Raw genomic sequence first — 24925 nt, 5'->3', positions numbered from 1 at the left:
ACTATTTTCATTTCTTTATATTTTCTTCCAGTTTTAGGTTCACAACATTTTCAACTAATTTTCACCATTCTTTGTCTTTAAATACTACTCTATAATGATTGTGGTTGTAGGTTGGCGATAGAAGTGGTGAACTAACAGCACGACTGAATCTCTCAGATCTTCAAATGGTTCTTGGTCTGAGCTACAGCACAAATAATTCAATAATGTCTGAAAATATTGAAATTGGTAACAGTTTGCATGGTAAGTAATAGGTCTTCAAATTAATTTTTATTGTCAAGATCTGTATTTAAATTACTTATGTGTTTACCATATCCAGAGAGAATACATAACAAAGGAAGCTCAACTTTTTATACTTTTTTGTTTTATCAATGTCCTTTTAATCACTGTAGAATACCATATTTTATAGTTTTATCATGAACTTAATGGGAATGGTAAAGGTACAATTATTTTCTTTTGTAACAGTATATTTTAATACTGTATCTCGGCTCATTCAAAAGTTTATGAATGTGAAAATGCAAAAATTAAAACATTTTACCATTTTTTTTACTTTTTATGCCAAATATTTCTACATATTTGATTTTTGTTTAGCCCTTTTTTTCCCAGTTTCATTTCTAAGGTGAAATTTCCTAAGATTGTTTTCTTTTTTTAAATTCAGAAAACCAAAACATTTTCTTTAGGTACTGATTTGGTTTGAAATTGCTACAGGAAAAACCATGCTATAATGTCTATTTCTAAGTGGAAAAAAACAACAACCCTACTTTTGATTAAAGAAGTAAAAGGGACAAGATTAGAATCACATTTTTAAATGCTATCTATATGTGACTGTGTGAGATCCATTTTATAGTTCTCGCCTAAACTTAAAAAATTCTCAGCTGAAAACATTACTTCCCAGACAAATGTTTTGAACTTGAAAGTCAGAGAAAAATCAAGCTTTAATCTTTCCAATTTCCTTCTCTAAACCCATATAAAGAAAATAAGGGAGGAAAAGAAATGTATGGCTAATCATCTGATTGAAAGAACATTTAGTGAAAAATTCTCAAGTATGAGTGATATAATAAATTGTGACTTTGTGCTTTGAAATTGAATAATGGGCTAAAAAGTTTTCCTGTGTTTAATTTTCAAATGACTATGCTCAAATAGCTCACATTTTGACAACCTATTTCTTATATTCATGGACCCCTCTAGCTATACAGACCTACTCTTTTTTTCTCCTTTATAACAAAATCCGAAAATAATATCAGTGTTCATTGTCTTTACTTCCTCACCTCCCATTCTCTCCTCAACCCATTCTGCTTGGGCTTTGGCCCCATCATGACACTGAAACCATCTCAAGGTTACCAGAGGCCTCCATTTTACCAAATACATTGATTAGTTTTGCAGATGACTGCTTACTTGATTTCTCAGCACTATTTCCTACAGCTGAGCATTCCCTTCCCAAGATACTTTCCTCATTTGGCCTCCAGTTTGCCTCCACATCACTGGCCACTGTCAGTCTTCATTACTCTCCCCTCTCCTCCTCATCTTTCCATCCTCAAAATTTTGGTGCCCACCCTTTAATTTTTAGACCTCTTCTCCCTTCCCCCTTCTTTCCCTACCTGTTTTCTGTCCATCTGTCTATTCTTCCTTCCTAATTTTGTCCTTTTTTCCACTTATCCTACACTCTAGGCCAGTGTTTCTAACAGAACTTTCTGTGAAGATAGAAATGTTCTATATCTGTGCTGTCCAGTATAATAGCCGTTAGGCCAAAGTGGCCATTAAGCACTTGAAATATGGCTAGTATAAAAGAGGAAGTGAATTTTTAATATTTAATTAATTAAAAATTAAAAAGTCACATGTAGTTAGTGGCTACTGTATTGGACAGCACAACTCTAGGTAATTTCATTCAGTTGGTTGGCTTTTATATTATCTAAATACTGATGATTTTCAAATTGACATTTCCAGTCATAATTTCTCTTTTGAGTTCGGGATTCATATATTTAACATTTCCATTTGAATGTCTAATTGGCATCTAAAAGTTACCATGTTACTCTTCTTTCCCCCATTTTTTCCCCACTCACTCCTACATCCAACCTATCAGAAACTCTACCTTCAAAATATATCCCTAATCTCTCTTAACAATGCACACTGCAACAATGTTAGTATAAACTACCAACATCTCCCAGGAGAATACTAGACTACCAACTGTTTCTCTTGCTTCCATTATTCATCACTCACACTTACTTTTCCATATAGCAGCCAGAGTGCTCTTTTTTTTTTAATATAAATAATACCATGTCATTTCTCAGTTCAAAACCCTCTAAGGACTTCCCATCACACCTCACTCCTCACTGTGTTGAAAAGGCCCTCTATAATCTGGACCCAACCTGCTTCTTCACCATTATTTCCTACCACTCTCCCCTTTCTCAACAGGTATTTTTTTATCTCTTTTGTTCATTGCTATGTCCCCAGTGCCAGGAACTGTGCTGGCTATAGAAACTGCAGGGAAACTTGTGTATTTCTGGTGTTGCCTCAGGGTGAGGAAAAGGATTCTTGCCTAATAAGAATCTGAATTCATAAGCCTTCCTATATATAATGGTCTGGAATCTTATTTATTCTACCCACACAGTGTAAGAAATCCCAATCCATAAAGTGCTTTTGAGCTAGAAACACCCCTAGGGACTTAGCAGAAGTAAGATCAAATATTTTCTGGAGGAAAATATCCTTGATCCAAGCCTATAAAGAATTAGAACAAAAAATTACCAAATACATAAAGAAACAAGCCAACCATGAGTAATATTTGAAAACAGACAAAATGGACAGTTTTTAGGAAAACGACTTACCAAAACTGAATCAAGAAAAAAATAGAAAAATCTAATGGTAGAATGTAACATGAATGGCATCCCTAATGCCTAAAACCATAAAGGTATTTGATCGGTAACTTGAAATATTCCCACTAAGAAAATACCTGACCAGGATTGTTACTGGCTGAGATGCTGTTTTTCCCAGGATTGTGTCTTAGAGGTGATGAGGAATGAAGCCAGCAAAGAGTACAGAGTAACCAGCAAAGATTTTAGTAAGTGAAAAGAAAATGAATCCTGCTAATCAGGAGAGGATCCATGGGAGGACGCTGCTGAGGCAGCAGTGTCTAGGGGTTTATATCACTTGTTTTTTTTTTGCACAAGCAGATCACTTGTGGTAGCTTTTTTTTTTTTATTAAAGTATCATTGATCTATAATCTTTTTATTTTTATTTTTTATTAAAATATCATTGATATACACTCTTATGAACGTTTCACATGAAAAACATTGTGGTTACTACATTCACTCATCAAGTCGCCCACACACCCCACTGCAATCACTGTCCATCGGTGTAGTAAGATGCCACAGAGTCCCTACTTGTCTTCTCTGTGCTACACTGTCTTCCTCATAAACCCCATACACCATGTATGCCAATCATAATGCCCCTCAATCCCCTTCTCCCTCCCTCCCCAACCCCTTCCCTTTGGTAACTGCTAGTCCTTTCTTGGAGTCTGTGAGTCTGCTGCTGTTTTGTTTCTTCAGTTTTGCTTCATTGTTACACTCCACAAATGAGGGAAATCATTTGGTACTTGTCTTTCTCCTGGCTTATTTTATTGAGCATAATACCCTCTAGCTCCATCCATGTTGTTGCAAATGGTAGGATTTATTTTCTTCTTACGGCTGAGTAGTATTCCATTGGGTATATGTACCACATCTTCTTTATCCATTCATCTACTGATAGACACTTAGGTTGCTTCTATATCTTGGCTATTGTAAATAGTGCTGCAATAAACATAGGGGTGCATATGTCTTTTTGAATCTGAGAACTTGTATTCTTTGGGTAAATTCCTAGGAGTGGAATTCCTGGGTCAAATGGTATTCCTATTTTTAGTGTTTTGAGGAACCTCCATATTGCTTTCCACCATGGTTGAACTAGCTTACATTCCCACCAGCAGTGTAGGAGGGTTCCCCTTTCTCTGCATCCTCACCAGCACTTATTGTTCCTAGTCTTTTCAATGCTGGCCATCCTAACTGGCGTGAGGTGATAACTCATTGTGGTTTTAATTTGCATTTCCCTGATAATTAGCAATGTGGAGCATCTTGTCATGTGTCTGTTGGCCATCTGAATTTCTTCTTTGGAGAAGTGTCTATTCAGATCCTAGGCCCATTTTTTAATTGGATTATTTGATTTTTGTTTGTTGAGGTGCATGACCTCTTTGTATATTTTGGATGTCAACCCCTTATTTGGATATGTCATTTATGAATATATTCTCCCACACTGTAGGATGCCTTTTTGTTCTGATGGTGTCCTTTGCTGCACAGAAGCTTTTAGTTTGATATAGGCCCACTTGTTCATTTTTGCTTTTGTTTCCCTTGCCCGTGGAGATATGTTCATGAAGAAGTTCTTTATGTTTATATTAAGAGTTTTGCCTGTGTTTCCTTCTAAGAGTTTTATGGTTTCATGACTTACATTCAGGTTTTTGATCCATTTTGAGTTTACTTTTGTGTATGGAATTAGACAGTAATCCAGTTTCATTCTCTTACCTGTGGCTGTCCAGTTTTGCCAACACCAGTTGTTGAAGAGGCTGTCATTTATTTCCCCATTGTATATCCATGTCTCCTTTATCATATTAATTGACCATATATGCTTTGGTTTCTATCTGGGCTCTCTAGTCCTTTTCCATTAATCTATGGGTCTGTTCTTGTGCCAGTACCAAATTGTCTTGATTAGTGTGACTTTGTAGTAGAGCTTGAAGTCAGGGAGGGTAAATCCCCCCAGCTTTATTCTTCCTTCTCAGGATTGCTTTGGCTTTTCGGCGTCTTTTGTGGTTCCATATGAATTTTAAACGATTTTCTCTAGTTCGTTGAAGAATACTGTTGGTATTTTGATAGGGATTGCATTGAATCTGTAGATTGCTTTAGGCAGGATGGCCATTTTGACAATATTAATTTTTCCTATCCATGAGCAGGGAGTGTATTTCCATTTATTGGTGACTTCTTTAATTTCTCTCATGAGTGTCTTGTAGTTTTCAGGGTATAGGTTTTTCACTTCCGTGGTTAGGTTTATTCCTAGGTATTTCATTCTATATTACTTATTGAGAGGAGGAAGTTTTGCCCCACTGACTTAATGGACAGTTGAACTAATGACATCACAGCTCACTCCTGATTGGCTGAAGTATAATGCTTCATTTGCATAGGGCATAACCAATCAGAGCTGAGGTCTAGATATACTTTTGAATGGCTGAGTTGGATTGGAGCCTTTTTTTTTTTTTTTGAAACTTCAATGGCCTTGAAACTTACTGGGGCCCTGAACTCTATCTGCCTGTGAACCACCATCACCTGCCTCAGGATGATTTTACAAATGAGGTCTATGAAACGTTTAAGAAAATTGATCCCAACTTTCTACAAAATTTTGTAGATAACTGGAAATATGGGAACACTTTATCAGTCTTTTTGAGAATAGTATAACTAGACAAGAATACAAGAAAGGTAAATGAATAGAATTTCTTGAATAATCTTGCTGTAGACTTGCTGAATGCTTACTACTTTATCAGGCATTGTACTGACCCCTTTAGGGATAATGATGCATTTTTTACCATACAGTGATATGAGATAAGTAATGTTCTTTACAGATGAGAAAACTGAATCACAGAAAAGTAATTGCCCATGGTCATACCACAAATGAGTGAGTTACCTGGCCTTAGAGTTCATGCTCAATTAGGACAATATCTTCATTGTATCAGGGAGAGGAAAGATTTTTCAAGACATGAAAACAAACCATTAATGAAAAGATTGACATTGAAATTAACAACTTTATTTCATTAAAAGAAACCATAAAGACGTCAAACAGAATATTTGGCACATACATGATTTAAAAAAGGATTTATATCCTCAGTGTATAAGAATTCCTATGAATTAAAAATAAGATAAATAACCCAACTAAAAAATGGGCAAAAGTGATGAACAAAAGAAACACAAATAGCCCACAAATACATGAAAAGATATTTAATCCATGTAATTCGGGAAAACTATGAGGAGGTATTAGTGAAAACCTATGAGGTGGACAAAATTTAAAAAGTCATGTAATACCAAAATTCAAACAATGCGTAAGAGAAATGTATGCAGTCGATGGGAATACAAATTGATAAACTCTAAAGAACAATCTGGCAACATTCTGGTAAAGTTGAAGATTTACCAACTGTATGATCCAACATTTCCACTCCCAGTTATATACCTCTGATAGCCAAACTGGAAGAAATGCTTTCTCATGTATACTAAGAGATATTTGCAAGAATTTCTGTAGAGTTACTTATAACAACAAAAAATTGGAGGCAACCTAAATATGTGTCACCATTAGAATGGATGAATTATTTCCTAGTCCTAAAATGGAAATGAAAAATTAAATTACACATAACAACTTGGATGAATCTGGCAGATATTAAGATTGCTCAAAGGAAGAAGAAAGTTATGGGGGTAATTACATAGGGGAAGTTAATGTGTTGGTAATGGTTTATTTATTAGACGGGATATTGGCTATCATGTATTCCTTACATTATGCCTTTTAAAATACTTCATAATTGTCAAAGATTGGATATGAAAATTCTCTATTTTTAATAGTTATTGAAAATAATTGACCTTTTTTGTTTGTTTCCTGACTGGTGGTAAATCTGTCATTTAATGAAATCTTAAAATGGAAATGGGTAACTCAGAAAAGAGTAACAATATCACATTGGATGTTATTTTGATTCTTAGCTCAAAATGGAAGACCTAAAGCCTTTTCCTTGTTTTTACTTACATAAACCACTTGATAGTTGTTTTTCTACTGTAATAATTTTGTGCTTTTTAATTTTTTTGCAGTTTTAATGAAATAATTGACATACATCACTATATAAGGCATACGGTGATTTACATATATTGTGAAATGATTACTAACAGGGTCAGCTAATATCTATATTACGTAGATACAACAAAAAGAAAAGAGGAAAATAGGAAAAAAAAATTCTTTTTGTGATGAGAACTCTGAACTTCCCAATTTATCTGCAGCAGTGTTAGCTAAGGTCATCATGTATATTACATCCCTGGTACTTAAATCATCTCATAACTGCAAGTTTGTATCTTTTGACCACCCTTCTCCCATCCCTCCTTCTACCCTCTGCTTCTGGTAACCACAAGTCTGATCTCTTTTTCTATGAATTTAGGTTTTTTTAAAAAATTTCTAAACATTTTTTAGATTCCAGATATAAAGGAGATCATCAAAAAGTTGCATGCAAATATATCCTTTGTAGTCAAATCAAACATTTCTGAAAGAACATATAAAAAACTTGCTAACAACAGTTGCCTCTGAGAAAAGGATTAGGTGTCTGAGCTACAATACTGTATACCAGTTTGAACTATTATAATATTTTACTGTGTACATGTATTACTTTTGTTTTTAATTAAAATATCTCTTGTTTTAAAGAGATTGTGTGGATAGCAAAGAACCAGTTACTATTAAAATGCTGCTTCTAAATTATGGGGTAATGTTAGTAACCAAAGTGAGTTTCCAACCAAAATGTAACTTCCTTATATTAAAGCATTTTAGAGGAAGTATATATTTTACTTTTATGTAGTCGGTATGGAAAACTACTATTCTTAAAAGACACATGATTATATGTTTCCTCCTTCCATAAGGGTTTGTATAAATAGGCTTTAAAATTGAATAACACAAAGGGGGGAGCCTAGTAAACATAATGTTCCTCATGTAATTGTAGATTAATGATACCAAAAAAAAATTGAATAACACAGCGATGCTGAATTTGTAGTCTTTAAGGGCTCCCTAATTTATTTAAATTATTTCATAAAGGTGCACGACGTAAGTTTGAACGCCGACACAGTATGGAAAACATGGAACTTATGAAGTTAACACCAGAAAAGGTTGGCAGTTTTTATGTTTTAAATATCTTGAACTTCTGTCTTAGTAACTTTTAATTTAGATGTAGCAGTTTAAATAAACCATATCTTATGTGTCACTTTAAAACTTTCCTTTAAAAAGAATCAAAAAGTAGAGTGCAAAAAGTGTGTACAGTAGTTGTTTAAAAAGTTGCATGCATATATATCCTTTGTAGATAAATTGAACATTTCTGAAAGAACATTTAATAAACTTGCTAACAAAAGTTGCCTCTGGGAAAAGGATTGGGTTGTCTGAGTTAGGAGAATACTTTATATACCAGTATGACTATTAGAATATTTTACCATGTACATGTATTTTTTTTATTAAAATATCAGGAAAATGAAAAAGGGTCAGGAGTCTTTTTTTCTACTCAGTAACAGCAACATTAGTGATATTTATGGGCAAGCTTTTTTTTAAACAACTTTTTATATAAGATGCATCTTCTCTAGGCTTTTTTTTTAAAGTAACAGGACTTTATAATTGGAAAAGTTTACTGAAGAACAAATCTAGACTGCTTTCTTCCACCTCTATTTAAGTTTACATTGTTAAAGGGGGCTCTTGTACCTTTATGTAGCTTATGTACTTTTAAAAGTTCTTTTTATATGTTCATTATAATAACTTGAAAATTTCAAAAAGGAATTTATAATTATCACTAATACCACCTTCCTGTGGTAACTACAATTAATATTTTGGATTTATTCATCCTGCATTTTCATTTGAGTAGTATATTATAGGTACTCTTTTATAATATGTGGTAATCAAGAACATCTTTCCATGTTAAATATTCTTTTGCTCTATTGTTATGAGGTATATGATGTCTGAATACTGACATTTTTTTGTGTGAAGTCTTCATAAGGCCAACATCTAATTGAACTTATAGCCCGTATTTTTTTTATTCCAATTTGAGTTGTTTAAAAACTCCCAATTAACTTCTGTAGGACTTAATGATGTTTCCCTAAATACCCATTATATCTGGCTGAGTCATCGTCAGATCTTGAAATCTACAAATTATTTTTTAAAAACCCAAACCACAAAAACTTTTAACACAATTTGGGACTCCTTTCCTTCTTATAGGAACCTACTAACAAGTAACAAAATTAATTTCATTAAGAAGCTGACCAAATGCAACCCTGTTATTTTCCAAAGCCAAATGATCATAAAATTTTATCTCTAAAATAAGTTTGAGTGGAATTCCTTTATGTTGGTTTCTTTTACTCATAATAAAGTTGTCAAGGAATTATTTTATTCTCAACATCAAGAAGTAGATAAAAAGAACAGAGACTTCTGAATTAAGATGCCTCCTGGGAAACGCAGTTGGAAGAAAACTTAAGACCTTGGATGTCTGAAAATGCCTCAGTTAAAAATTCTACATACATCCAAAATTTCCAATTGTAATATTTTTAAGTGACTCACATCTAGAATAAAACCTTGGCTCCTTCTCTGACCATTCAAACCTTATTGTTATGTGATTGGCAAATTTTGTTTTATTAAGTTTTTAAAAGTCACCATTTTAATGTTTAATAATGTACACATTTGGTATAAGCTGTTGAAAACAGTGAGATATACAAAAGGAATTTAAGACATCTAAAGCCCCCATGCCCCATACTAAACAGGTGCAGATGGCAGTTTAACACTACAGGAAACCAGAGATAGCTTTGGTGGTCTGTTTTTTCATGTCCTGCTTCCCACTTACATTTGTAATTTTGTTAGGTACAGAACTGGAACAGTGAGATTCTTGCTAAACAAAAACCTCTTATTGCCAAACCTTCTGCAAAGCTACTGTTTGTCAACAGACTGAAGGGGAAAAAATACAAAACTAATTCTTCCACCAAAGTTCTCCAAGATGCCAGTAATTCCATTGATCACCGAATTCCGAATTCTGAGAGGGTATGTATAAAATAAGTTTTTGAGTATTGTTTTGAATACCTACATTTTAGTTTTATTCATACTGATTTTTTGTTAATGTATATTAGACATCTAATATAAAGTCTTTGTTATTCAAGGAAGTATTCCATATTTCTCTCTTTTATCTTCAAAACTAGAAACCGTAAATTACTCCATTCATAGATAAGTCGCTCCACTGCTTTGGGTAATAATTTTTTGTGTGTGTTATAAGACACTTTTGTTTGCAAAAATACTACCTTTTATTTCATTGCAGTGTCTCCCAGGTAAAACTGTCCTCCAGCTTAGAAGTCAGAACAAGCAAATTACGATGTTAAGGGATTTTTAAATACTAACTTAAAATGAAGTGTCTGCTAGTATTAACTTCTGTTTATATTCTTAAAATAATAATAGTTAAAAACTATTTTGATAAAAAATGAGCAGAGTAATCAGGTTATTAACTGTAACTTATTTGGAATTTTAAAAATACCATGGGCTTACTAGTAAGTTCAAGAGCTTCTCTAACTTAGCTACCCTACACTCTGATCAAAAGAAATTAGAAATAAGATACTTCAATTTGCCAAGTGTATCTTTCAAGCAGTGAGAGCATCCAAGAAAAAAAATTATTTTTTACATATTTCTATTGGTCTTGTCAGCATTCCATCTGTATTGGCACCCTTATTGCCATCCATTGCCTTGATTTTTATGTTTTGTATGTTTCATACACATGTATAACTAGCAGAAGGAAACTCTGTAATTCAGCATATAAAAACCGCTCAGGAATATTTTTGTAGATTCAGAGCAGAACAGGAAGGCATACCTTTGTTTAAGGTTTACAGTCTTAACTGGAGCCTTTACTGTGTTTTCATGTTCAGAATTTTGAATGAGAGGCTTTGTTGCCCTAATGAAAAAGTATTTTTGTTAGTGATTAATGCATTTGACTATACTTATGTACATACCTATCATTCCCAAACCTCAAACTTAACATATTAAAAACTGTATTAAAGGTGTGCCAAGCTGGGATTTCAGGTTTCATTCTAGACTCCTTCTCCTTTACTAATCATATCAAGTTAATCACTATATATCGCTCAGATCTGCCTCCACTCCTTAAAAAAAAAATGCCTGCTATTATGTCTTCTTAGTGTATACCACTTCATCTCTTACCCAAATTTCTGGAATAGGCACCTGAACTGATCTCTCTCCCTACAGTATTTAACCCCTGCAACCCACTGAAGGAGTGTGTAACTCCGGGGTGGGGTGAAGGGAGAATATGTTCCCAGCCCAGGGCAAATAAGCCTTTGAAACCAAAATCAGTCAGAGAGAGAGATAAAGTGGAAGAAACGCATTTATTGCTTATGAACAGTTGTCTACTTCTCACCCATGTCTTTTGTGACCCTGCTGCAAAAAGACCCCACCAAAACTCTCCCGTCCAGGTGTCTGCTTACTCCCCACCCACCTTGTAATCACCTGTTGATATGGAGATGTACTAAGGTCAGGCAAGAGATTCTGGAAATACTGTGATTTTACCCACAAGGGGTCAGTTCTGTTTCTGTACAAAACTGCTTAGATTGACTAATTACTAGTGCTCCCCTTATTTCACATAGGATAAAGTTTTGTTAGTGTGTCATACAGAGGCCCTTGTTTTGGCAGCTTCTTCACTCCTCACTTCCCCTACCCTTCAGGTCATTATCCGCTGAATACTACAAACCTTTGGAATTGCATATAATCATAAAACATCTCTACCCCACAAATGCTTATTTTTCAGGAGCCAACTCAAATATCACAGTTTCCCCTATTTCCTATAAGAATTAGTTCCACCCTTCTTTTGAGGTACATAACATTTTGTATTTATATATCTTTATTACTACTTAAATCATTATGAAAAATAATTATTTTATTCAATATTGCATTCATCATTTGTTCTGAAGCCTTCTAAATAATGTATGACTATGACAAGTAAAGTATGACTTTCCCCTCTGCCCCAAATATTTATTTGAAGTTTACATTTTTTTCCAGGATCTCTAAATCTTTAAATATAATTAAAGACTTTGGAAATGACTATGCCAAGAAAATACACAGGCTTTCTTACTTAGTTTTCAGTTTTTAAAAAAATTAGTTATATTCTGTTGTAGCATCTTAGAAATGAACTTGGAGCCTGGGATATTTGTCTTACTAATATTTACATAATTCACTCAGGATCTGAAGCAGTTTCCCCTGAGTCTGAAGACATTTCTTTAGCCTTAGCAATACAAGGGTTAAAAACTAAAATAACTAGAAATGCTTTTAGTTAGTTGGACTGATAGAACTTGTTACCAATGTTGCCATTTAGTATATTTTGTAAAGAAAACTCCAGTTATTCTTTAACCTTCAGAGTTTATCTTTTGCATTTGAGTGTATCATGGGAGTTCCATTGATCATGTAAGGATAATGGTGGATTATTTAGATTTTCTCTTGATATTTCAGAAAATCAGTGCAGATACTATTGCTGATGAAGCGTTCTTTGACCTATTAAGCCGATTTCAAAGCAATCGGATGGATGATCAGAGGTGCTGCTTACAAGTAAAGAATTGTGGGACAGCTTCAGCTGCAACTTCTTCCACTCCCCCTAGAACGATGCTAAAAAGTAAGTTATCTGTACTGCTCCCCCAATTTAAATCATAGAGGGTGTGACAAATGAATCTGAATTAGGCATATCTGAACTGCTGGTATTTGTATAGTTCAAAACAAGGTTTTGTTTCAGTTCCCTTAAGTTGAAACTGTATTTCTATTCTAGTGCACTTTCTACTAACAGTATCATACTGCTTCCTAGATTCTTTGGGGTTGGGATGAAAATCTCACTTTAGAAAATAAAAATAATGAAAAAATTATATGTAACTTAAAATTTTATGCAAATGCTTCATACCCGGATTAAAAAAGAAAAATCAAGACAGCCTGTAGAGGAAACTGCCGCTGTTACTTGTTTAAATAAACTATTTAAAATGTAAATTAAAATTTTTCTATTTCGGCTACCAAAAAACTTCCTGTACCATAGATCAATATGTGCCAGCACCACTTAGAACCCTAAAGTTTAATTAGCTAAATGCTTCTTATACAGGACATGGAATAAAAACACTGCCCCATTCATCCTGGTCTGAGAAGTTATATAAGAGAAACTATTTACCTTCTATAATGTAGCCCTCTATCTTGTAAAGTTCCATTTTGGGTTGGCATCAGATAAAGGAAAATACAGTCAAATCTGAATAACCTCCAAATAGGTTATTTGAAGTACTCTAGGATTCATTCTTCCCTTCCAAACCCATCTCAGCAGGCCCCAGCCTGTCAGGGAGGAGCAAACTAGCACGATGGCGGGGTGGGGGTTTGCTGGAACTGAATATGGTGGAAGGGAACTATATGTATATCATAAATATACTTAACATATGGTAATGTTTTGGATTTTTTTTTCCTATTCATAGCGCCATCTGTTCCTACAGTGTCTCCCAACACGGATGAGTTTTTAGATCTTCTTGCCAGCTCACAGAGCCGCCGGCTGGATGACCAGAGGGCCAGTTTCAGTAATTTGCCAGGGCTTCGTCTGACACAACACAACAGTCAGTCAGTAATTAGCCACCTGATGACTCATGACAACAAAGAGCCCGATGAAGACTTCTTTGACATCCTTATAAAATGTCAAGTATGTCTGCCTATTTTTATCATTCTGCATGTAGCTCAGATGCTGTTGAGACCTTTGGCAGTATAATTCTAATTTGGCAAGGCCTCATTTTGTGTTAAGGAGGCAGTTATTATTCAGGGGTTCCAGGAGACACTACGGATCCCTTTATAGCTTCCTATTTTGTATTCCTTTTGGCTGGTGAGGTGAGATGTTGCTGATGACTCCTTTTGAGCTGTGATGGAGAGGAGACTGTAAAGGATATGGGATGAAACCTAGAAAAACCCCTTTCCTAAATTTTAGAAGAGTCAGTAATAAATCTGAGGAGAGTCTAGCTGGACCCTATCTAGACAATTTACCATGTAGGAGAAATGTGAATACTGATATAGCATTCAATTTTAGTTATTTTAATAATTAATCAAAGTACTTAAGGAATATCTCAAATGGCTTAGCACCATGAAAAAAACAATGCCAGTTTTCACTAAAAAGAGACATTTCCTCTGCCAGGCCCTAGTTTTATCTGGGTCTCAGGTTTCTCATTCACAAAAAGAGGAGGATAGGTACCACTTACTTCTCACTCATTTAACAAAAGGTTGCTGAACACCAATATGTTCCAGGCGTATTGAAGATATTGGGGATATAGTTGCTTTGTGGGGAGAGAAAACAGTAAGTGTGTGTATACAGATAGATAAATAGTGTATGTCAGACACTGATGCTTATAAAGAAAACTAAAGCAGGATAAAGGGGTGGTGGTAATGGGAGTGGGTGTGGAGGGGTGTCTGCTTTAGATGTGGTGGTGGGTAGGGAGGGCCTTTCTGGATTGACACTAGAATGGAGACCTGAATGAGGTGAAGCAGGCAGCCTCACAAATATTTCGTGAATGAGCATTCCATGCAGAGAGAGCAAGTACCCTTTTAAATATAAAAGCTTAGCAGGTTCAAGGAATAGTAAGGTGGCCAGTGTGATGCATGTAGAGTAAATGAAGACTAGGGGAGAGTGGTACAAGATGAGGATGGAGTAATTGGCATAGATCATCTAGGCTCTTGCAGACCATGATGAGATCTTGTGTTCCAAATGTGACAGGAAAACACTGGAAGGTTCTGAAAGATCATCGTGGCTCCTGCTGAAAGAATATAGACTGGTGAAGAGTGTTAGTAGGAAACCCAGCTAGGAAAATGCAAGTACACCTTGGAGATATTGTGGGTTTGGTTCCAGACCACTGCAATAAAGCAAGTCAAATGCATTTTTTGGTTTCCCAGTGCATTTGAAAGTTATGTTTATACTATACCTAATGTGTTAAGTAGGCAATAGCAGTATGTCTTAAGAAATATATACACCCTAAAAATACTTTATTGCTTAAAAATGCTAACCACCACCTGAACTTATCAGTGAGTTAAAATTTCTGATCACCATTGCAGATAAAATAATAATGAAAATGTTTGAAATATTGCAATAATTGCCAAAATGTAACAGAGAAACATGAAGTGAGCAAATGCTTTTCATTGACACAGGGTTGCCACAAACCTTCAGTTTGTAAAAAAATTGCAGTATCTGCAAAGCACAATAAAAAGATGTAGGCCTGTAACTGAATAGAGGGAGATGAGCCAGATAGTGTGTTAGAAGCCAAGTGAAGGAAATGTTTTTAAGGAATGCTCAACTGTGTCAAATATGGGTGAACTTCTAGATCTGGCAAAGTGGAGACTAGTAATTTTGAAAGATAGTATGTAATGGCATGATGGACACAAAGGAGTGAATGTGTTGAGAAAATGGGGAGTATAAAAGGAAAGACAATAAACAGAAAACTTATTAAGGAAAGCAAATAAATAACTAGTTGAAAGGAGATCAAGGTGGATTTTTTCTTACTTTGGGAGTTAATACAACATGTCTGCTGATGGAAATGATCAAGTAGAGGGGAAGCAGTGAAGCAGGAGAGTAAGGGAGAATTGAAGAACAGAGTTTCTGCCTAGATAAGGAGAAAAAGAGGTTATGTGTACAGATTTGGAGGTAAGAGTAAGTAGAAGTCCTGTCTGGTTGCTTTTATTTTCTTAGCAAAGTAAGAAGTAGGGTCATTAGCTGAGATTTGGATTGGAGCATCATAATTTTGAAATGGAATGAAGTAGAACATAGTTCACTTTGAGAAACTGAAAGCATATTGACCAGGGAAAACAGAATTGCTGTGCTGTGCTGTGCTGAGGATTCACTTGAATTTCATGGTCACTTAAGTAACACTGGTGAGTACAATTGTACATTTTGTTCAGGCATAACCAACTGCTTAAGACAGAAATAGACTTAGTCAAGGTTGGTATTTTGCCAGGAGAATAGGAAGGAGAGGGAGAAAAGCATATGCCAGGGAATGGTTTTAATAATGGACTTTAGGCTGCATCTAAGAAGGGAACTAAGGGAATGAAAGGTGTGAAAGGGAAAAGTGGCAGTGATCCCAGTGAACTCAAGAAATACAAAGACACGTACCTAATAACAGACCATCACCATCAACATACATGAAGCAAAAATAAAGGGAGAAACAAGACATTTCTACAATAATTGGAGACTTCAATAACCCACTTCAACAGGTAGGACAGTGAAGTAGAAGAAAAGAAAGAAAATAGAAGGCTTGAACAACAGAATATACATTCTTCTTAAGTGCACATAGGACATTCCCCATGATAGACCAGATATCCAGGCCACAAATCACATCTTAACGGATTTGAGTTAAAAACACATAATACAAAGTATTCTCTGACCACGGTGGCAGTAACAGAAGGAAAAATGGGAAATTCACAAATTTGTGGAAATAAAACAACAGTGGTTCAAAGATGAAATCACAAGGGAAATTAGAATATATCTAGAGACTAATGAAAACAGTATTCTAAAACTTATTGGATGTAGTGAAGGTAGTTCTTGGGAGATCTTTACAGCTGTCTGTAACCAAACCCACTAGAAAAAGAAAAAAACCTAAAACTAGCAGGTGAAAGGAAATAATAAAGATTAGAGAGGAGATTGTCAAGAGTGGTGGAAATCTCCTCCCAAAACCATATATATTTTGAAAATACAGCAAATACAACTATTCCTAAACAGAATAAAACACCTAACATATAAAGAGTGGAGGAGGAAGAAAAAGAAGGGAGAGAAATAAAGAATCATCAGACTGTTTATAATAGCGTAGTAAGTGAGTTTAAGTTACACTGTTAGATACTAAAGAAGCTACCCTTGAACCTTTGGTGACCACAAATCCAAAGCCTGCAGTGGCAATAAGTACATACCTATCAATAATCACCCTAAATGTAAATGGACTGAATGCACCAATCAAAAGACACAGAGTAATAGAATGGATAAAAAAGCAAGACCCATCTATATGCTGTTTACAAGAGATTCACCTCAAACCCAAAAGACATACACAGACTAAAAGTGAAGGGATGGAAAAAGATATTTCACGCAAAGAATAGGGAGACAAAAGCAGGTGTTGCAGTACTTGTATCAGATAAAATCGACTTCAAAACAAAGAAAGAAACAAGAGATAAAGGACATTACATAATGATAAAGGGGTCAGTCCAACAAGAGGATATAACCATTATAAATATATATGCACCCAACACAGGAGCACCAACATATGTGAAACAAATACTAACAGAATTAAAGGAGGAAACAGAATGCAATGCATTCATTTTGGGAGACTTCAACACACCACTCACTCCAAAGGACAGGTCAACCAGACAGAAAATAAGTAAGGACACAGAGGCACTGAACAACAAACACACTAGAACAGATGGACCTAACAGACATCTACAGAACTCTACACCCAAAAGCAGCAGGATACACATTCTTCTCAAGTGCACATGGAACATTTTTAAGAATAGACCACATACTAGGCCACATAAAAAGCCTCAGTAAATTAAAAAAGATTGAAATTCTACCAACCAGTTTCTCAGACTACAAAGGTATGAAACTAGAAATAAATTATGCAAAGAAAATGAAAAACCCCACAAACACATGGAGGCTTAACAACATGCTCCTAAATAATCAATGGATCAATGACCAAATTAAATTAAAACAGATCAAGCAATATATGAAGACAAATGAAAGCAACAGCACAACACCCCAAATTCTGTGGGATGCAGCAAAGGCAGTTCTAAGAGGAAAGTATATAAAAATCCAGGCCTATTTAAAGAAGGAAGAACAATCCCAAATGAATAGCCTAAATTCACAATTTTATTGAAACTGGATGAAGAAGAAGAATTGAGGCCCAAAGTCTGCAAAAGGAGGGACATAATAAAGATCAGAGTAGAAATAAATAAAATTGATAAGAATAAAACAATAGAAAAAAATCAATGAAACCAAGAGCTGGTTCTTTGAGAAAATAAACAAAATAGATAAACCCCTAGCCAGAGAAAAAAAGAGAATCTTCACACACAAACAGAATCAGAAATAAGGAAAATTTCACGACGGATACCATAGAAATGCAAAAAATTATTACAGAATACTATGAAAAGCTATATGCTAACAAACTGGATAACCTAGAAGAAATAGACAACTTTCTAGAAAAATATAACCTTCCAAGACTGAATAAGGAAGAAACAAAATCTAAACAGACCAATTACCGGCAATGAAATTGAATTGGTAATCAAAAAACTACCTAAGAATAAAACTGCTGGGACAGACAGATGGATACACCACTGAATTTTATCAGACATTTAGAGAAGACATAATACTCATTCTCCTTAAAGTTTTCCAAAAAATAGAAGAGGAGGGAATACTTCCAAACTCACTCTATGAAGCCAGCATCACTTTAAAACCAAAACCAGGCAAAGATACCACAAGAAAAGAAAATTACAGACCAATATCCCTGATGAACATAAATGCAAAAATACTCAACAAAATATTAGCAAACTGAATTCAAAAATACATCAAAAGGATCATACACCATGACCAAGTGGGATTCATATCAGGGATGCCAAGATGGCACAACATTAAAAAATTCATCAACCTCATCCACCACATCAACAAAAAGAATGGCAAAAACCACATGATCATCTCCATAGATGCTGAAAAAGCATTCGACAAAATTCAATATCCATTCATGATAAAAACTCTCAACAAAATGTGTATAGAGGGCAAGTACCTCAACATAATAAAGGCCATATATGACAAACCCACAGCCAACATCATACTGAACAGCGAGAAGCTGTAAACTTTTCCCCTAAGACTGGGAACAAGATAGGGATGCCCACTCTCTCCACTTTTATTCAACATGGTACTGGAGGTCCTAGTCATGGCAATCAGACAAAACAAAAGAAATAAAAGGCATCCAGATAGTAAGGAAGAAGTTAAACTGTCACTGTTTGCAGATGACATGATATTGTACATAAAAAAACCCTAAGGAATCCATTCCCAAACTACTAGAACTAATATCTGAATTCAGCAAAGTTGTAGGATACAAAATTAATACACAAAAATCTGTTGCATTCCTATACACTAATGATGAACTAATAGAGAAATCAGGAAAACAATTCCATTCACAATTGCATCAAAAAGAATAAAATACCTAGGAATAAACCTAACCAAGGAAGTGAAAGACCTATACCCTGGAAACTACAAGACACTCTTAAGAGAAATTAAAGAGGCACTAGCAAATGGAAACTCATCCTATGCTCTTGGCTAGGAAGAATTAATATCGTCAAAATGGCCATCCTGCCCAAAGCAATATACAGATTTGATGCAATCCCTATCAAATTACCAACAACATTCTTCAACAAACTGGAACAAATAGTTCAAAAATTCATATGGAAACACCATAGACCCCGAGTAGCCAAAGCAATCCTGAGAAGGAAGAATAAAGCAGGAGGGACCTTGCTTCCCAACTTCAAGCTCTATTACAAAGCCACAGTAATCAAGACAATTTGGTACTGGCACAAGAACAGAGCCACAGACCACTGGAACAGAATAGAGAGTCCAGGTATTAACCCAAACATATATGGTCAATTAATATACGATAAAGGAGCCATGGATATACAATGGGGAAGTGACAGCTTCTTCAATAGCTGATGTTGGCAAAACTAGACAGCTACATGCAAGACAATAAAACTGGATCATTGTCAAACCCCATACACAAAACTAAACTCTTAGAAAAAAACATAGGCAAAAATCTCTGGGACATAAACATGAGCAACTTCTTCATGAACATATCTCCCTGGGAAAAGGAAACAAAAGCAAAAATGAACAAGTGGGACTATATCAAGCTGAAAAGCTTATGTACAGCAAAGGACACCATCAATAGAACAAAGACATCCAAAATATATAAAGAGCTCATGCACCTCAACAAACAAAAAGCAAATAATCCAGTTAAAAAATGGGCAGAGGATCTGAACAGACACTTCTCCAAAAACATGAATGGAACTAGAGGGTATTATGCTCAGTGAAATAAGCCAGGTGGAGAAAGACAAGTATGAAATGATTTCACTCATCTGTGGAGTATAAGAACAAAGAAAAAACTGAAGGAACAAAACAGCAGCAGAATACAGAACCCAAGAATGGACTACAGTCACCAAAAGGAAAGGGACCTGGGAGGATGGGTGGGGAGGGATAAGGGGGAAAGGGGGCATTACGATTAGCAGACATAATGTATGGCGTGGGGCACCAGGAAGGCTGTACAACACAGAGAAGACAGTAGTGACTCTATAGCACCTTACTACACTGATGGACAGTGACTGTAATGGGGTAGTGGTGGGGACTTGATAATGGGAGTGTAGTAACCATGTTGTTCATGTAATTGTACATTAATGATACAAAAAAAATTAGAGCAGAGATAGAGAAAATTAACAAAATTAGTTCTTTGAAAAGATTAAGAAAATTGACAAAACTTTTTTGCTAGACTGTAACGGAAGGCTCAAATTACTGAAGTTAGAGATGAAAGTAGGGATATTATTCCTGATTCTACGTAAATACAGAGACTTACAGGAGAATACTAAAAATAATTATATGCCAACAAATGCAATAACCTAGATGAAATCGATGAATAACTAAAAGCACAAAACCAGCAAGACTGAATCATGAAGAAATAGAAAATCAATCCATAATTTGTAAGGAATTTTATCAGTAATCAAAAACCTCCTGACAAAAGAAAATCCCTGGACCTCATGATTTCATTGGTACATTCTAACAAATATTTAAAGAACCAATACAAATCCTTATCAAACTATTCCAAAAACTTGAAAAGGGAACACTTCCTATTCCTAGGTCATTCTGTGAGGCCAGTATTGCCCTGATGCCACACCAGATAAAACACTACAGGAAAACTACAGACTAAGAAACAGAATCCAGAGCATATTGAAGGGATTATGTACCATGACCAAGTAGGATTTATTCCTGTAATACAAGAATGGTTTCAACATATGGAATCAGTTAGCACAATATAGCACAGAACAAAAGAGGGAAAAAAAACATAATTATCTCAATTGCTGTAGAAGAACCATTTGACAAAATTCAACCCATTTTCATGATAAAAACACTCAAAAAACTAGGAATAGTAGGAAAACTACCACAACACAAGAAAAGTCGTTTATGAAACAACCGACAGCTAGCTACTGTCATACTCAGTGGTAGAAGACTGAGAGCTTTTCCTTGAAGATCAGGAATAAGACTAGGATACCTACTTTTGCCACTTCTATTTAACACGGTATTGGAAGTTCTAACGAGAAAAACTGGGCAAGAAAAAGAAACAAGGCATCAAAATTGGAAAAGGAATAAATAAAATCATCTGTTTGGAGGTGATAGGGTCTTATATATAGAAAACCTTAAAAGATTTTGCCAAAAACAGGTCAGAACCAAGAAACAAATTCAGCAAAGAAACGGGATACAGAATCAGCATCCCCAAAATTGGTTGTTTCCAACATTAACAATGAACAGACCAAAAAGGAAATTGAGAAAATTCTACTTACAACAGCATAATAAAAAATAAAATACTCAGAAATTAGCATAACCAACGAGGTGCAAAGACCGGTACAATGAAAATTACAAAATATTTCTGAAAGAAATCTAAAACAATATAAATGGAAAAACATCCCATGTTCATGGATTGGAAGACTTAATATTGTTAACATGTCAATACTACCAGAGTGTGATCTACAGACTTAGTACACTCCCTTAGTGCAGTTCAAAACTTCAATGACATTTTTAACAGAAATAGAAAAATCCATCCTAAAATTCATATGGAATTTCAAGGGAACCCAAATAGCCAAAATAATCTTGGGACTCACACTTCCTGGTTTCAAATTTTACCACAAAGCTACAGTAATCAAACACAGACAAATGGAAAAGAGCCCTGAAATAAACCCTCACATATATGGTCAAATAATACTCAGTAAGGGTGCCAACATCATTCAATGGGGAAAGGAATCTTACTAACAAATGTTACTGGGAAAACTGAAGGTGGACCCTTACCTAACATCATCTACAAAAATTAACTAAAAATGAATCAAAGACCTAAATATAAGAGCTAAAACTGTAAAACTTTTAGAAGACAATGTAAGGGGAAAGAATCATGACTTTGAATTTGGCAGTGATTTCTTGGTATAACACCAAAAACAGGCAACAAAAGAAAAAACAGACAAATTAGACTTCATGAAAATTTAAAACTTTTCTATGTCAAATGACACTGACAAAGTAAAAGGGCAATCCACAGAAAATATTTGTAAATCATATAACTGATAAAGGAATGATTCAGCATACAGAGAACTCTAAAAATTCAACAGAACACCTGATTGAAAATGGGCAAAGAACCCAAATAGACTTTTTTCTAAAGATATACATATGGCCAATAAGCACAAGAAAAGATGCTCAGCATCACAAATCAGGAGAGAAATGCAAATGAAAACCACAATGAGATACCCTTTAGGATGGTTGCCATAAAAAAAACAGTATTGGTGAGGATATGGGGAGCAATTGGGTCCCTTGTACACTGAAGGCAGGAATGTATGATGGTGTACCTGCTATGTAAAATGGTATAGCAGATCCTCAAAAAATTAAAAATAGAATTACCATATGATCCAGCAATCTCACTTCCAGGTGTATAGCCAAAACTATTGAAGTATCTGGCATTAACAGGTATGTGAGCACCCATATTTGTACGAGCATTATTCACAATTGCCCAAAGGTGGAAGCAGCCTAAGTGTCTACCAACAGATTAAGTGGATACAAAATGTGGTGTACTATACAACAGAATTATTATTCAGTCTTAAAAACAAATGAAACTGACACATGCTACAACATGGGTGAATCTTAAAAACATTATGCTAAGAAATAAGTCACAAAGGGTCAAATAACTGATTCCACTTATATGAGGCACCTAGAGTGGTCAAATTCAGAGACAAAGTAGAATAGTTATTGTCAAGGAATGGAAGGGAGAATGGGAGTTGTTGTTTAATAGGTCTAGAGTTTCAGTTTTGCAAGTGAGAAGTGTTCTGCAGATGGATAGTAGTGATGACTGCACGACAGTGTACATGTATGTACCTAATGATACTGGACTGCACACTTAAAAATGGTTAAAATGAGTTTTATGTTATTTTACCACAATTTAAAAAAAAAAACTTTCCTGGGGAGTACCAGAGAGCCTGATCTAGAAAAATAGGTGGCGGTCAACATAGGATGTTTGGAATCATTTTAAATATGATACAGTTGCCTGTGACCATGAGGCCAATGGCTAAGGCAGTGGTAATGCCACCACCAGATGGGAGGGGGTCTGGGGACCTGAGGTGCCTGAGTGTTGGATGAACTGGAGGACAATGAAATGACCAAGAATTACAGCAGGTGAGATGATGAAGAGCGAGCCAGGTATGTGTGGAGGGCAGGGGTGGCGCTAAGAGGCCAATAAGCAGCTGCACTCTCATAGGGTTAAATGTTAAAATGTGGGTGCACAGAGCCTAGCAACTTCCAACTCCTACTCGAGTATAGTACCAGATACTAGACTGTAAACTCTGAGTGCTTGTGTTTTTTATCAATAACATTTCTAATTGCTTATAAAATAAGAATAGTAAGTTAGAACTTGAAGGAAAAATTCAGTCTGGACAATTCCTTAGTGGATTTAAATGCCTAAGGGGTAGCATACTCTTACTGTGAAGGGTCAGATAAGGCATATTTTAGGCTTTGGGGGCCTTTGTCACAACTGCTGAACTCTGCCATTGTAGCAGGCAGTACATGAATACAGTATTCATAAACAAAGAAACAGTAGTTTAAAAACATGCAGTGGGTTACAGTTTGCTGATCCCTGGCCTAAGACAGTATTTATGAGATAGTGTTACAGGGTTTTGTATACAGCATTCTGTTTCTGAGGATTTGGTAAGGTATCTGTTGATGCTTCTCAGGGTAAGATTATGATCTTGAACTGTCATGCTTGGATGTAGTTAACCTTGTGTCTTAATCTTAACAAAGCCATGAAGCTACAACTATATCTACACATAATACTTGTTATATCCTGATTATATAAGTCATTTCAAAGAAAAGCTTTTACTGGGTTTCAGGACTGAAGATTAAGTAAATTTCTGAGACAAGGCAAAAAAAAAAAAAATGTTTAAAGCTACATTTTCTTGTGAATGACACACAAAAGGTTGGGGCTCTCCTTCTCTGCAGTATCTGTATTTTAATCTCTCTTATAAATTTTTAGGGATCCAGATTAGATGATCAAAGATGTGCACCACCACCTGCTGCCACGGAAGGCACAACTGTACCAGATGAAGACTTTTTTAGCCTTATTTTACGGTCTCAGGCAAAAAGAATGGATGAACAGAGAGTTCTTTTACAAAGAGATCAAAACAGAGACACTGAATTTGGGTTACAGGAACTTCTGCAAAGTAATGCTTTGTTGGAATTTCAAAATTCAGGGAAAAAGTAAACCACTAGTTACAATGGATATTTTTTTTAAAACAACCTTAGCTTCCTGTCCGAACACTGCAGGGAAATTCAATCTATTACTTTTTTCCTTAAAAGGAGAAATTATAGCACTGTAATATAGCTTGAAATGTTGTTAGAATGATGTAAATAACCTTTGAAAGTATAGTACTAAATTACACTCCTCTGGACATTCGTCTTGGTAGCGATGTCTGACAAGGTGCTTTCAGGTCCATGATGACGATCTTTGGCGCTTGTCAAGTTCCTTTGCTTAGCGTTTTTAAAATAGAAAATTAAATGAGTACAGATGAGAATTTGATTCTCTTGGTAATTTAAAAAATCTGTCATATTTTATACTTCACCATAGATGTAGTGAGAAATTATGCTGTTTAGTAAAAATAATATACTTAATCAATGTGTAAAGAAAATTACACAGTTTTTTTAAGTCTAGATTTTTTTTCACTAAGAAAATCTTTTACTGTATTTTTAGGCCACAGCCATTAAAAAGATGCTCTTGAAAATAAAAAATAAATTTTTAGAATGTTTTGAGCTCTTTAATTAAAATATACATATGCTTTAAAATTCTGTCTTCTGTAG

At 35.1% G+C, this 24925-nt stretch overlaps 1 protein-coding gene across 10 annotated transcripts in view; it reads left to right on the top strand.

Annotated features, from left to right (window-relative positions):
- The window catches only part of GPSM2 (G protein signaling modulator 2), a 53271-nt gene extending 28402 nt beyond the window's left edge, over positions 1-24869 (top strand). For 9 of the 10 annotated variants that reach the window (XM_037001570.2, XM_037001569.2, XM_037001563.2 and 6 more), the window contains 6 exons: positions 111-240; positions 7840-7910; positions 9637-9813; positions 12271-12430; positions 13260-13477; positions 24105-24869. In XM_037001570.2, the coding sequence (XP_036857465.2) occupies positions 111-240; positions 7840-7910; positions 9637-9813; positions 12271-12430; positions 13260-13477; positions 24105-24332 (984 nt within the window). In that variant the 3' untranslated portion in view covers positions 24333-24869. Of the gene's footprint in view, positions 1-110; positions 241-7839; positions 7911-9636; positions 9814-12270; positions 12431-13259; positions 13478-14536; positions 15603-24104 lie in introns of those variants that run through there. The other variant, XM_037001572.2, reaches the window with a different exon arrangement.
- The last annotated feature ends 56 nt before the right edge of the window (positions 24870-24925 follow it).

This window comes from Manis javanica, unplaced genomic scaffold (genome assembly GCF_040802235.1).
Source record: "Manis javanica isolate MJ-LG unplaced genomic scaffold, MJ_LKY HiC_scaffold_35, whole genome shotgun sequence".
NCBI classification, from domain to species: domain Eukaryota; kingdom Metazoa; phylum Chordata; class Mammalia; order Pholidota; family Manidae; genus Manis; species Manis javanica.
This window is presented reverse-complemented; position numbering and strand designations above follow the sequence as displayed.